This window comes from Pocillopora damicornis, chromosome 1, assembly GCF_964200805.1.
Source record: "Pocillopora damicornis chromosome 1, jaPocDami1.2, whole genome shotgun sequence".
Classification (NCBI taxonomy): domain Eukaryota; kingdom Metazoa; phylum Cnidaria; class Anthozoa; order Scleractinia; family Pocilloporidae; genus Pocillopora; species Pocillopora damicornis.
The window spans coordinates 5,961,329-5,975,963 of NC_142670.1; the positions used below are offsets into that span (position 1 = coordinate 5,961,329).

The 14,635-nt window shown below is 35.6% G+C and overlaps 2 protein-coding genes across 5 annotated transcripts in view; both read right to left on the reverse strand.

Moving 5' to 3' along the window:
• Nucleotides 1-12,770, reverse strand: part of LOC149051579 (replication factor C subunit 1-like) — a 65,473-nt gene extending 52,703 nt beyond the window's left edge. The window contains exons 1-6 of the mRNA XM_089186339.1: nucleotides 12,632-12,770; nucleotides 10,631-10,728; nucleotides 10,386-10,419; nucleotides 10,069-10,142; nucleotides 9,229-9,325; nucleotides 8,566-8,671 (exon numbers count right to left, since the gene is read on the reverse strand). Coding sequence (XP_089042465.1) covers nucleotides 8,656-8,671; nucleotides 9,229-9,325; nucleotides 10,069-10,142; nucleotides 10,386-10,419; nucleotides 10,631-10,709 — 300 coding nt within the window. The 5' untranslated portion in view covers nucleotides 10,710-10,728; nucleotides 12,632-12,770 and the 3' untranslated portion in view covers nucleotides 8,566-8,655. The remainder of the gene's footprint in view (nucleotides 1-8,565; nucleotides 8,672-9,228; nucleotides 9,326-10,068; nucleotides 10,143-10,385; nucleotides 10,420-10,630; nucleotides 10,729-12,631) is intronic.
• The window catches only part of LOC113678045 (replication factor C subunit 1-like), a 249,540-nt gene continuing 239,397 nt past the window's right edge, over nucleotides 4,493-14,635 (reverse strand). For all 4 annotated transcript variants that reach the window (XM_089184552.1, XM_089184556.1, XM_089184563.1 and 1 more), the window contains 2 exons: nucleotides 6,074-6,220; nucleotides 4,493-5,360 (listed from right to left, as the gene is read on the reverse strand). In XM_089184552.1, the coding sequence (XP_089040678.1) occupies nucleotides 5,038-5,360; nucleotides 6,074-6,220 (470 nt within the window). In that variant the 3' untranslated portion in view covers nucleotides 4,493-5,037. The remainder of the gene's footprint in view (nucleotides 5,361-6,073; nucleotides 6,221-14,635) is intronic.

The following is a 14,635-nucleotide window of genomic DNA, read 5'->3' on the forward strand; positions in this document are numbered from 1 at the left end:
GAAAACGACTTTCACATTAAAAATGACCAAATTTTGAGTATCTTCAAATTCAAAAGGAAAATACTTCTACCTACCAAATATTATTCATTTTAGGTGAAAATTGTAGCTACATCTTTAATCTTTAAAACGCCGTGCGTTGATTTGGAAGGAAGCACTTCTAAAACTCAGAAAACTGAGTTATACAAAGCCTAGTGGGCCAAGTTTGACCCAGTCTTCTCTAATTTAGGGCTCTTCCAAGCGAAGTCGCGTTCAAATTTTCCGCTTTGTGGCTTGTAAATAATTAATGATGTCATCGTATTCCGCTCCATTGAATCGAGCAATAAATTATTTTTTTGTTTCGTTTTTATTTTACTGGTAACAAAGTTTGAAATTTGAAGATATTTTGCTGCTTCAAAAACTCATTCACAAAACATACGCAAATTTTGATGTAAAAAGGACAAAAAAACTTCACTAGGACGTCTTTCAAACAATCTTACTTCACCTAGTTTTCTTACCTCTTAAAGGGTCATTGTATACATCCAGTTCAGCGTCACTTGACGTAACTTGACTTTCCTCTGTTGCTGAAATTACCGAGAAGATATTTCAACTTGTTAGTGATCACAACTATGTGCAATTACAACTAGCGTTCTAATACTGACGTATTTAGTGGATTCCTTAAAAACCTTCAAGTCGAAGTAATCCAAAAAATTGTGCACCGGAATTAAGATATACTTAATTAACAAACTGTACAAAATCACCACAACGAAGTCTCTCCCTGTTGCTTTTTCTTACCTGTGGCTGGAAACTCATTTTTCACCTCCAGTTCTTCTCCCGTTGTTGGGAGGTTGCTTTCTGCCATTTCTAGAAATAAAATTGAATCGATTGTACTGCGCTACATTGTTTAAAATCAAAAGAGGAGACTCAGATGAAAGTAACCTAAAGAAAACATTTTATACTTAATCATAGAGGAAGATTGAAAATCTCAAAGTTTCCTCCGTCACGCTATTGTAATTGCGTGACAGCTCCAGTTAAGTTCTGCGGGTTGTGTCGTGTTTGTTTGTTTGTTCTCGTAGTCTCATCTGTTGAAACGTCGTTCAAGGCTGTCCCTTATCAAAATGCGTGAATTGCAATAAACAACCTTGTTGTACCCAGTAGGCATGGATCAAAAATAATGCAATAAAAGACCAATTCCTCTGCTATTTATACGTTAAGGTAGGACCCGCGAGCGAGCAGGAAAGCTGTGCTCTGATCGGCTACCCAAGAGTGCAAAATGTGTATTCTTTAGATTCCCACTTTGATTCCCCACAGAAGGAAAAAAAGAAATGCTTGTAGCCTGTTGAATACCTCGTATAATTTCATAACTAAACAATATATTTTTGTCCTATGAATAAAAGCTTTTCCAGCATTTTTGGCTAAAACACAGGTCACAGATTCGTCCTAAATGAAAACAAAACAAAACAAAAATCACAACGAAACTCGCAGATTTATTTGATACTTCCATAATGCATGAATGTATTTTTTTATCGTGTTATACATCCTTTGATCCGTTGCTTACGATGCCTTCGTCTCGGTCCCGGCTTAAAATATAGTGAGGGAAATTGGCCGATGTACAGCCTTCTTAAGATCACACTTGTTCAATAATACACACGCATACACGAGATATTAGATAACCGCGCGTGGATACGAATTTTACCATCGAGTGTCATGACATCTTTTACTCCTTCAAATAGATAATTCAATTCAAGCAGATAAATTCGTATCCATAGGCCAACTGTATCATCCATTTTATTCAAAAGATATTGATTGAAAATTTGAATCAAATATGATTTTTTAAATAGGAGCATCGATTAAAGAGATCCGTTACACCGAAACTCGGCTCGCCGAAAAATCAATTCAATTTCGGACATTGTAATACAACAGTTTCTCATTACAAGAACTATTTTCTTTAAAAAAGAATTGAATTCAGCTTCAGGTAAAAAAATACAATTGAAAAAAAAACAGCCCACATGGAAGGTAAAACTGTCATGTTGATAAATCCGGTTGTAATGACGATATTGATACCTTTATATGTGAAGATTACAGCGTGCGGTGGAGATGTCACGTTTTGGAAACTAAACCATATTACCGTTATTATTACTATATATCGCGAATGTTACCATATCAAAAGAAACGTAGGGATTGGGTAATTTTTTTTCAACCTCGAGCTTTGTCACAAACTCACAAAGAGATATTTGCTGATTTTGATATTGACGAGAGCTCTAATTATATACGTCACGTTATCTAGCTTTGCCACACACTCGTCACGCGCTTCTGCCGCATAATCATCACGCACAGTTAAACCTTCAACTCCCGTGATCTAATTGTTAATTCTCCCCTCTAGCTGCTACATGTTTCATTTCAAAGTAGATAAAGAAATTTGGTGTTAGTTCAAAGATAACGAATTCTACCTCATAAAACTTTGAATATTCTCATTGCCTGTTTGCTGGATAATGTATTGATATTACAGGGATAAGTTACAAGTTATATCACTTCTAGGAGTTTAAGGCTTTAGGAAATTGCATCGCGTGCAGACTATTAAACCAGTCAAATGAGAGAAACCATTGAAATATCTTCACATCTGATAACAATAAGCCGGGAAATTCGACTGAAATTAACCTTGATTGTTGTCAGCCGCAAGAAAAATAAGATTGCGATCTTCCATTATAAATAACATGAGCTCTACAGCTCTAATCAGTTGCAGAATGAAAATTGATTTGTACCTGTTAAACTGTTATCCTCTGAATCCTTCTATTCTCCAGACGATGTCATTTGTTAATTCTACATGCCTGAAAATATCAAAATAATATTTTGCTTTACAACAATTCGATGAAAAAATGAAGGTAACATATTCACGAGTTTGAAAGATGTAACCTCATCTAATGCCCAGTATTGTGCTTGTATTTTTGTCTGTTTGTTTTTTTTTATTCTTTTTATGATTATTACTTGTTTACATGTTTCTCCATGGCGATTAATTATTTCTGTGATTTAAATTCAGCTCTTTCTCTTTCAGTGCAAAACAGTCGCATCCGCAAAACCCTTTTCTTCTCTGAGCAGGACATGTTACACCCTGCCATAACTGAATCGATAAGGATGACTTCACATCGTGAGTTATAATGTACCAATGCAATTTCTCTTCAAATGATCAACTCGATATATCCCTCGTTCAATATGATACAAATTTGTTTTTGGTCATCTTCCCATTAGCGTTACAGTTCTCTCAAATTTTCATCTTCCGCTCTCACCGTGACAACTTCAAAAAGTTTCTAAAAATAATAACGGTAAGCTTTTTTCTTGTAAATAACTCCCGCCAATTGCGCCCTAAATATTTTTGCAGTCAAAAGCGTAGGTGTCCGGTGTAATCACTAGAGGGAGATACAAAGCTAAAGAAACCACATCAATAATATGTATTCTTTATGTAAATTTTTTCCAATTTTCTTGTCTTTCGATTATAATATGCTACATATTTCTTCATTATCTTTCCTCACCTGAAGATTACTTGCAATAAATTTAACTCCAATAAAGTTCTTTTGCAAGAAAAATACTTGACTTCTCGTTGTATCTAGAGAAAAGCATAGATAAATCGTTTCGCGTCTTGGAAAGAATTAAAGCGAATACCATGAGTACTCTTCTTAAAAAAAATATCCGAGGAAGATATTCAAAATTTTTTTAAATCTGTGTACTCCAGGCATCTTTGAGTGCAGAAACCCTCTGTGTATCTTATAAGAATTTTATGAATAAATTGTTACTGAACCAGTTGACTTTAAGTTGGAAGAGAAATCTGAGGCCGTAGCTCTCTGTCTCTCTGAGCTCTAGAATTGTCAGCCGAGTTTGGATGCAGTAGGCGCGGCCATAAATAAATGTCTAACAGTTCGTACAGACAAGTGACGCACATGATACTGAAATCAGAAATGCCGCAGCTTCGTAAATCCCTCATGGGAAGATAAATAAGCTACCTCAAGGTCTGGTATGTTTATCTTCATGTCAGCATTGATATTTAATCGGTAGTTTAACCTGATCTGACGGATAGGGTTTTTCTTTTCGGTCGTCGGTTAAAAATGATTTTTTCCTTTGTCACGCAAGAGCTTGAAATTTCCTTTCTATCATTATGTATTTGAAGACACTGAAACTTTCGACATTGATGATCTAAGCAGTATGCAGGATGATCCTTTATGTATCCATTGTATGTCATGGATCATTAACGAGAAATCTATAGCTATGTGTGAGAACTTCAGTTCGTAAAATCCGATGGTCTAAGATTCGATCCTGCGTTCGTGACGAGTAAATAAGATCGATATTTTTTTCATTCTTTTGTCTCATGTTTCAAATTATTTCTATTTGTATCTTTAGTCAATATCCGTTTATTCATTCACTGCATTCGGTCGCTATTAACTTATTCTGTCCTCACCTTAACTCCTGTGAAAATGTGATTTGTCCCAGAAGTGTGTAACAAAACGGTGCACTTGGTAACACCAGCAGTATTGAAGAAGCTGAATATGAGCTCATCGAACTCGAAACAGAAAATCGTGTCATTGCTTATTTCGTGATCCATGATTCTATTTTGTAGCTATGCTGTTTCACTATTTATACGCCAAGTTTGGACAGGGCCTCATATTACATTTTTTAACTTTTCATTTTCATTACTTCGGAGTGTAGCACAATGATATAAACATGCTATTTTTTTTTAGTATACTTATTTTTTGCTGATGTGATGGTCGTTAAACCATCGCCTGCTTAGGGTGATCGAAGGGCGCTGGACTGCCATACGAGAGGTCTTGACAGGACAGGGAAAAATGAGACACACACATACTGAACGCATAGTGAAGGAACTTTTCTTATTAAAGATGCAGGCGATTTGTCGGCCTGGAAACTTGACAAATTTTTTAGGAAAAGTTGACCAATAGAGCTTTAATTCGACGGGTGAGTGAAAAGAAATGACCTAAGGCGAAATTTAGCAAAAAGTTATTGTATAGCGAATACGACCAAAAATACAAGGAAAAATGACATCTGAAATCTAATAAATTAACTACAGAGGAAAATCAGTTTAGTAAGACTGGAGAATTCATGAAGTATCTTTAATAATATCAAAGTCATTCCAAATCTTACAGAAATTTGACAACCTGTCTGAAAGCCATCCATGGTTTTATTGTTCAGTGACTGAGAAATGTGTTCTTCCAAGGTCTTTTTGCTTCGTGTGTCACTGGCATTCATTTCAATGTACGTAAAACCCAGCTCTTCACAAACCAGGATACATGTAGCTGTTGTTGTTTTTCCAACTCCTAGGGAACCGGACAGAAGAGCTGCCATAAAGGACGACCCATCTTGGCCTTTGTTGTAAAAGAAAGCTGTGCAAAATAAAAAGGTTTAAAACTGTGATTCCATTACTAACATACTAACTACATGTATAAGTGACTGTCGAGTAAAATAAATTCATAAAAGTTCATAAGTTACAGCTGTTTAAAAAATTGTATCTCTGAATGTGGGAATCAGAAACAATCTGGATTCAATGTGAAAGGTATTTAGCCAACAGCTAGACGACATTCGCATTACAACTCAAGTTAAGGTCTTATGTAAAATATCTGTTGATTAAGGTTAGGTTCATCCACTGAACCCTTTTACTTCAAACAGCTCACTAGTACTTCTTACTGTCTGCCATAAAATTTTTATGATTTGGATAATTTGGTATTGGATCAACTAATTATCCCCAGATTGATATTTTTCTATATTCTCATTACTTGTCTGATTGATATTGTATTGATATTGTAAGGAGAAATCCTGTCTTGGTCACTCATGTGAGATAAAGGGTTGGATGTAAAGTCAGCACAAGAGCCACAGGTCTAACCTTGCCTATGCTTACTTAATTTCAGTAGCATCAGGTGACTAGGAGAATTGCTACTCCCCCCCCCCCCCAGAAAGGTCCCCCTATCTGGTTACAACCCAAACTTTTTCATCTGCTTTCTCCAACAGTTTGCCTGAACCGTTTGCATACTTGCCTGAAGAGAAGTTACATGTACATGTATTTGAGGGAAAAGCATCTTGACAATCAATGTGTGCTCACATTTAGAGGCTAGTTTCTTTCTATTCTTTTCCCAGTCTCTCAGCCAGTTCATCAGCTTTCTCATGTTGCTCTTATCACCATGCTGACCAATAATCTGCTTCACTGCCCAAGGCTGATATTTGTCTACCCATAACAGACTTGGTTCTTCTGCACAAAAAAAAATTACCTTTACTGTTAAAATCTTGTTTAGATTAAAAAAATAAAGCAACAAAAAACAAAAAAACTGTACTTTCTTGCAACTCAATTTAAGTAACACAAACAAGTCTACAGGTGGAAGTACAGTAAAATGATCCAACAGATGAACCTAAAGGTGGAATTTAAGGTGGTGGTAAAACTGACGTGTGGGTGACTGTACAGAGGAGAACAAGGAGAATAAGTGACAGATAGAAAGACAGTAATTGGAAGAATGAACATAAGCAAAAGAGCAGACAGACAGACAGACAGACAAACTGAGTGACACCATAAGTTAAGTAGATGGAAGAAGGGAAATAAGGATGAACAAATTATGTTATCAGTTGCACACTAGCCTATGGCTCCTATGACATTTTACTGGTACATGTATATCACACACATGCACATCAGTAACTTTAATGCAAAGTCATGTACAGTACTTGTATGCACACAAGAAAAATTATATTCACTAAGTGTACACAAAAGAGCAGACAGACAGACAGACAGACAGACAGACAGACAGACTGAGTGACACCGTAAATTAAGTAGATGGAAGAAGGGAAATGAGGATTAACAAATTATGTGATCAGTTGCACAAAAAAAAAACAACAACAAAAACAACAACAACAAAGAAATCACAGGTTTCTTGCCAAGTAATGTTTAGCTATTCAAGGAAGGAAATACAACCTTAAACCAGTTAAAAAGGTCTTTTAACAAAGAAGCATTTAATGAACTCCACAGTATAAGTTTATGCTCATGGAAAAAAAACTCTTTTAGAAGCCAACAAAAAGAAAATTTTTCAGTTCTTGTTAGTTTGCTGTTCAATGAATCATGTTAATTTATGCAAATTTGTGACAAGTTTCCCAGGTGTATTTGCAGTAAGCTGCACCCGGATTTGTTATAAAAATTTAGGGAAAAGGTGCAGTGTATATGTTTATGTTCACAGTTCTTTTTTTTCCCTCTTTTGAGCTGTGCATTACAATATACCTTGGAAAGTTTACTCTTCCAGGATCCTGTCGCACAACAACTTGACTCTTTTTCTTGCTCACTGATTGGGCAACTTTTCCACCATATCTTTGAATCAGATCTGTTGCCTCCTCTCTCTCAATACTTTCCAAGATTCCTGTAATAACAAATGTCAGTCCATTCAAACAGTTTTCCACTTCCTAAAAATTATATTATCAAGTGCATGCATAATTTAAGATATGCAGACAAATAATTAATTCTTCCCTTGAAGGCCTCTTAATACTGTCCAAACTGAAAAGTTATAAATGGTGAAAAATGAAAAAAAACTCTGTAGATACACCATAAACATTTCAGATCATTGTCAGCATCTGCACACCCACCCCTCCCCTAACTCAACAACCATCAACTGCTCACAAGTAAGGGTTAATGTTGACTTAGGGGAGGGGTAGGTAGGCAGTTTCTCAGATACTGACATTGAACCAACATTTGAACAACAACTGAGAGTAAAAGGATAAAATACATTTTTTTGTTTAACCCTTTAACTCCCATGAGTGACCAAGACAGAACTTCTCCTTACAATATCAATACAATATCATGCAGACAAGTGATGAGAATAAATAATCAAGCAGGGGATTATTAGTTGATCCAAGACCAAATTCTCCAAACTAACATTACAAGAATTGTATGACAGACAGTAAGGAGAATTACTATTGACATCTCGGAAGTAAAAGGGTTAATCAAAGCATGCATTTTACAATTTTTTTGCATAAACTGTATCTGCAGATTTTCCAAATAAGCCTTAATTCTAATAATCTTCATTTTCCTTTGTCTTGCATCTCTCATTAAAATTTGAAAGGATGGAAAACAAACCATAAAGAGCTTTGGGAGATAATAATAATTTAACTACCAGAAGAAATTAACATGTAACTTCTCCTGAGAATATCCATAGATTATCCAGCCAATAAGTAATGAGAATACTAAAACTCATCAGGTACATGTGGCTGTGTTATTAAATATCTAAGAGGCCAAAGGACTTTTCCCTTTAAGGGGGCCCATGGTGTAGTTTTTGCCAAAACTATTCCTCAATTGGTCACTACCCATTAATTTTGTGACATGGTATGTGTTCACTGTAGTTCATCCTGATATAACTATAGCAGATTGGCAGAGGGTCTACAAGGAATGCTTGACTAAGCCTAAAAATTAACATGTGATGCATGAATTTTACAGAAAGGCAAGGTATGGTGAGGTTTAAAGTTTTCCCTGTTCAATGCATGATGCATGAAGTAATACACAGGATGCCTGATTTTTTCTTTAAAAAAATATTGTGGACAAAACAAGAGTAGTTAGTTATTCACCTGTTTTCTCTTTTGGCAAATGTTTTCCTGGATTCCCTTTCAACTGGAGTAGAACCAAAGAAATCAAGTGCAGAAGTTGCTTTTTTCTCTTTAGGTAATGACTGAACTGAAGCAAGAATAACAATCCATGTGTTAAACATTTTAGTTCTACAACAATGTTACATTAAATTCACTCTTGATGGCTGTGTAACACTGTCTTTACTATTTTGCTGTTGGTTGTTTGTTTTTTGTTTTCAACCCTAAACAACTGAAACTCAGTATGTATATTCTCCATACTGTTCTCTATACATTTCCTTGGGTACTGACAAGGAGAATTTGTTTTACAATCAGGAGCTTAGTTGGTGATCATTTCCTTTACTCTCATGACCTTAATGTTTGATTCAAGGATGATATTGTAAGGAGAAATTAGATGCTGGTCACTGTTAGGGGTCAAAGGGTTAAATGTATCAGCATAAGAGCAGTGTCCTATGACAGATCTAACATTCTCAATGCCTGATGGAAGAGAGGAAAAAACAAACAAACAGACAACAGGCAAACAAAATTTAGCTGGATATGTTTAGGAGAAGTCAGATGCTTCTCTACAGCGATATCGTATGTTCTAAATGAACACCATGGTTTGGTGCTGAAATGTCAAATATAATGAAAGAGAATGATGAAAGATACCTCTTTTTAACATGCTGGACCTCTTTAGAAGCTACATGTACGTTTTCTGTCTGTTTGGCCGACTTTTTTAATTTCCTGAGCACAACTTCTTCCTCATCTGTAGAAACCACATCACAATGTAAGTCAAGGGCTATGATATTCAAACCTATTCAAGGCAGAGTGGTCTAATGGTAAGTGTGCTGAACCCAGGATGAAGTGGATGGATTTGTTTTCTTTGACAAGCAAATGCATGAGTAAGGTTAAAGATCAGGTGATGTAAAATCTGACCTCATTTTACCTCAAGCTCACCTCCAATAGTTTCCCTATCCAACCCTCCCACTCCATCAATAAAGAGAGTCCCCCAAAGCCTTTTGTAGAACTCAGTCACATAAAAATAGTAGGCCTTTTCATGCATCATGATAAATATTCATAATTCTTCCATGTTCACATGAAATTCAAGATGATCACTTCTGAATATAAATAAAACCAAAAAAGAAAAAAAGAGAATTAAACCAAATTCACAAATTAAAATTTTCACTCTTTCTTACCCATTAACAAAGCTGTTAATCCTACAAGTTTGGCTCTTCGAAATAACCCAAAATTAGTCAATTAAATAAAATGGTTTGCCAATCACATTTAATTCATTTAATTCTTCATTCACAGGTTATGTTTAAATAAAGAAAAAATTGTTCACAAGGACATGGAAAGATCTTATCATCTTTAATCACAACTCACAAAACAAAAACAAAAAAATAACCAAAAAAAAGTTGAAATCATGATTCCCATGAAAATAAAATCTGCCAATCACCCTTCATGTAAAAAGTATAGGGCACCCTCAATAAGTGCACATCATTTCCTTACCTGAGTCCAAGCTGATTGGTCTTCTATTTTTCTTAGCTTTTGAACTCTCCTTCTTCTTTACTGATGTGGATTTTCTGAAAGGGAATGAAAGAGAACCAGGTACTGAATACAACCTGACATCAGTATGCATATTCTCCGTACTGTTCTCTAGTCTGCTAGTTCTCTAAGGTGCTGACGAGGAAAATTTGTTTAATAATCAAGAGCTTCGAAAGTTAGTGGTCATTTCCTTGATTCTTGATTTAGGGGTGATATTAGGACCAAAGAGTTTAACTGAAACTGTATAAAATGGAACCAAATTCAAGAAACAAATCACATACCTTATTTTTGGAGGAAAAGGATCTCCATCAGAATCTAACAGAGATGTAAGATTACTTCAGATATAAGGTCAGGTTATAATTGTGATGTTTTACAATATAATTATGTGAATCTTTTAACACAATGTTTTGATAATGATGCAAATTGCATTGGGATTTGACAAGGACACTGCATAGCATAACTACCAACTGGTGTAACAGTTTGTGTAGAGCCTCAAAATCTGTTCATGTTCACCCTAAAACATTACCTGAGTCAATAATATTTTTTCCTTTCTTCTTCCTCTTCTGATTTTCATTTGGTTTTTTGTTTCCAGGCATTTTCATCATCTTCACTGCTTGATAAACCCTGCCCAGTAAATTAACAATTACATATTTTCATTCACACAAACGTTAGATCAGCATGGTTCAGTGACAACAAAGAACAAACAGAATTGGATAAGATCAAGGGGGGTGTTGTTCCTCGGAGCACAACTTTCTAACAAGACATTTTCTTTCAGCTCTGAAAATCAAGAGAAGACACCAGGTGTAGAAACTAATCCCCCTCTGCACAGCTATCCATATAATTTTAACTTTCACATAGATCATGCAAATGAAAAAGGTGTAAGCTCCAGTTAAAAGGTAATTGCAAGTACGTTCTTATGCCAGCTGTATTCCAAAATCGTCAGGTTAATTGCTCTTTCATCAAGTGACCCATGTTTGCTATGTTATTAGTATTGTCTATGTTATACATAATATTATTTCTTGTTATTTGTATTTCCTGTTATTTCCAATCTTGTAATTAGTCGTTCCGTTCTTGATGTATTATGTTTGTAAAACTTTACTTTGAAACCACTGGCAATGGCATGTAAATAGAAGAGTTCAGTCAAATTGTCAGGAAATTAAACTCCTCTAAAACTAATTGCTGGTGTGTTTGTTATACCAGGCTTGTAGAAAAAATAGTCTGGGTAAGGTGAAGTCTCAAGGTTTCTTTATCAATTACCTTTCAAGTTAATCAACAATTTCATTTTCCCTTCAGTCTGGATAAATGAAAATTAACCAGTACTTGTCAAAATTGTGAAATAAGCATTAGTATTACATACTGCGATTGCTCTGCAGAATTAATAAGCTGCAGTTTGAATAAATGAGTAGGGTCAATGCTAATATCCAAGATATTTTGAACTTGAGTGAAATTTAGGTGACAGTGTATCACATCACACTGTTTCACCCTTAAACTCTCAGACATAATTAACATGTAACTTCTCCCTAGAATATCCATACAATATCCAACAAAAGAGTAATGAAAAAGTTTTGATCTTGATCTAACAAAAAATTCCTATGACATATGTGACCGTGAAAGGCAAAACAGACACTAACAGTTATCTGTTCAAATGGGTAAACCGTTCATTATCCATTTGAATGACTAAAAAAATCTGTTCAAAGTGTTCAACAAACCATTTGAGCGGTTTGCATATAATGTCGAAAAAACATTAGCATCTGTTTGAAGTATTGTGACATCTGTTTGAATGTTCAAATAATTTATTCGCCCATTTGAATGGTCAGGCAAACCATGAATGTTTCAAGGACCATTTGTTAACTGTTCGTCATCCGTGCAACTTGCCATTCAAACAGTTTTCTGTTAGAGTCCGTTCTGCCTTTCAGGATCACAACTGTACAAGGAAATGTGCAATAACTAGAGGGGAGAATTAGCAAACAGATCTTGGGAATTTAAGGATGAATACAAAATTGCTTCATTTTACAATCCTGTTTAAGATTAAAAAAAAAAAAGGCAAAACACTGTAACTTATCAGCCTCACTCAGCTACCCTGACATACTCAGACAAACTATTGAAAATTACACCTACAAAGTTAGTTAACACAAAGTACCACCCCATTTCTCACATTCCAGTCCAGAAAGATACCTTGGGTTAGATATATGTAGTGGAATGAAACACTTGGTTAAAACATGTTGTAAAAATTTTAATTATCTACCATGTGCTGAGTTAAAGATTCAAGACAAAGGAAATTTTACCATGTATGGCGATAAATACCAATTTTGGCGAAATAAGGTGTTCTCCCGCCCCCCTCCCCGAGAAGATAGATAGGAATGTGAATTGCACCCGAGTAGATAGATACACATGTACATGATGATCGATTCAGTCAGACAGGGGCTGTGATATGGGCAGATCTTTCCTCCTTCACCTCTGAAGTCGAATTCCCTGACAACACAAATAGCTTTCTCTCTCAAATGCTACAACATTATCCATTACTTACCTTGCTTTTCGTTCGGCTCTTTCCTACATCTTGTTTCGATAATGACTTCGCAGTAGAATCTTTGCCGCGCTTGTTTTCTACTTTCTTTTTTCTACACTCTCCGACATTTCGCGCCATCTTTGAAAATCTCCTGTACTTTAGTCAGCGGTCAACCTACCTAGCTAGCTTCCAGACTCCTGCTATTTCTCTTCCAAGAAAGACAATAGGTCCTAAGATAACCATAAACTAATTTTAATTCACGGAACCAAATTAAAGGAGCTGTCAGACGAGGGAGGTTGAACCACGTGCAGTTACCCCAACAGATTACTTTTAAAACGGCAAATGGATCTACGGAGAACACTTCTCAGGGGTACGTACTCTGTTGTGGATGTCGATATTTTCATGAATGAATGCGCTCTAGATTCGCGCTGGCTCGTTCTGCGATTTGGTTCTTTCGTTGTGTTGTCGTCTCCTCGAGGTATATCGTTTGTTTATTGAAAAATATTCAAATTCGCAGCATGAAATTTGCAAACAGTTATTTGAATTTATATTTTATACGCTGTCATTCAAAACAATATCACGTAATATGAAAAGACTCAATAGCAAAAAGAATACGTATGAAAGTTCTACCGATTGGACTTGGATGGAGCAAATGTGGTCGTGTTACGATTATTGCGCATTTCCCTAAACTTAAAATTACACTGGTTTGTAAATTTTATCTGCTTGACTCGTAGCAGATGATGGAGTTTATGCGTAGGATTGGATACAACTAAGTTAAAGAGTTAACGTTTGTAACACTGTCCTTGCGCCTGTCTTTCAAAGATCTGATGTCATACAATGCATTCAGTCTCAATTGTAAAACCAGAATCGACCATATCTCTGGAATTTTTTAGGGCTTACTGTAATTTTCCAAACGAAACGAAACGAACTGAAAATATGAACATCTCCGTGGTGTTCTTGGCTGAATCTTCACTACGTTCGCGAAGAGATCAATCTTCTGTATAGGAAGGACTGCGCCATTTCGCCATAAAATGCAAAACTATAATTCAAATTCAAATTCCGTGAGGCTGCAGCTGTACAATTTCCAAGGTGTCAAGCATCGATGTTCGTAGTCGATGAATAATTCGATTGCGTGACATCAGACACCGTCCCTGAAAAATATCGCGCGACTAAAGTTGGTTTGCAGCATGTTTCTGATCGAGTTTTTTTTTTTGGCGGTTTTGCGGGTTTGCAGTTGTGGATGATTTTTTCGACAGCTTTGAGGTTTCTAATGGACCCTCTCATCCTTCCGTACAGTGGAGTTCCACACGGATTCTTGCTTTGCAAATTGATAATCTCTCTTTCTAAAATTACAGATCTTCCTTTTCGTTCTGTTCCGTGTCTTAAATTAGAGTAGGCCATGTTTAGTTATTTCTTTTGAAATTGTATGAGGAATTCTTTTAATTTTTTATTTTCAATTTTTCTTTTATCTTTCTTGAAATAAGTACTGTTGTCTTTCTCACTTCACACTTGAATTTGGAACTGAAAGTGAGGGGAATGTGGGCTGAAAGTTGGGGTGTCTGTGTCAGACAGCTTGATCCTGCCTTTGTCTGTATTATCATGTATTAACTTTTAAATTTTCCATTCAAGCATGAATTTTTAGTGTTCTGTAACACCTTTGTTTTCTTCTTGAATCCTAAAAATGTAACAAATTTATTTTAATCCAAAGATGTCTTTGTAAATTTTTTTTTGAGACATGTTGAAGGTTTTTCAATCTCAAAAATTATCAATTTAGGTGCCCCACAGTTATCTAGGAGAGTCTGTGTGATCTCTGCTGTCTTCCTCCAGCTGTAACTGAAATACTGAAGTTTCAATGATTTGGTTTAGCGCCCTCCTTCCAAAAAGCACCCCCTCTGAAATAAGTGTCCCTCTCTGCCCTGTTTTAAGTCAGAAAGTTTGAAAGGTGATGATGTTTTGCTAAACTTCATCTGTAATTTCATGCTTGTACAATTGATAATAATTATTACATGTATTATTATTTTTAAG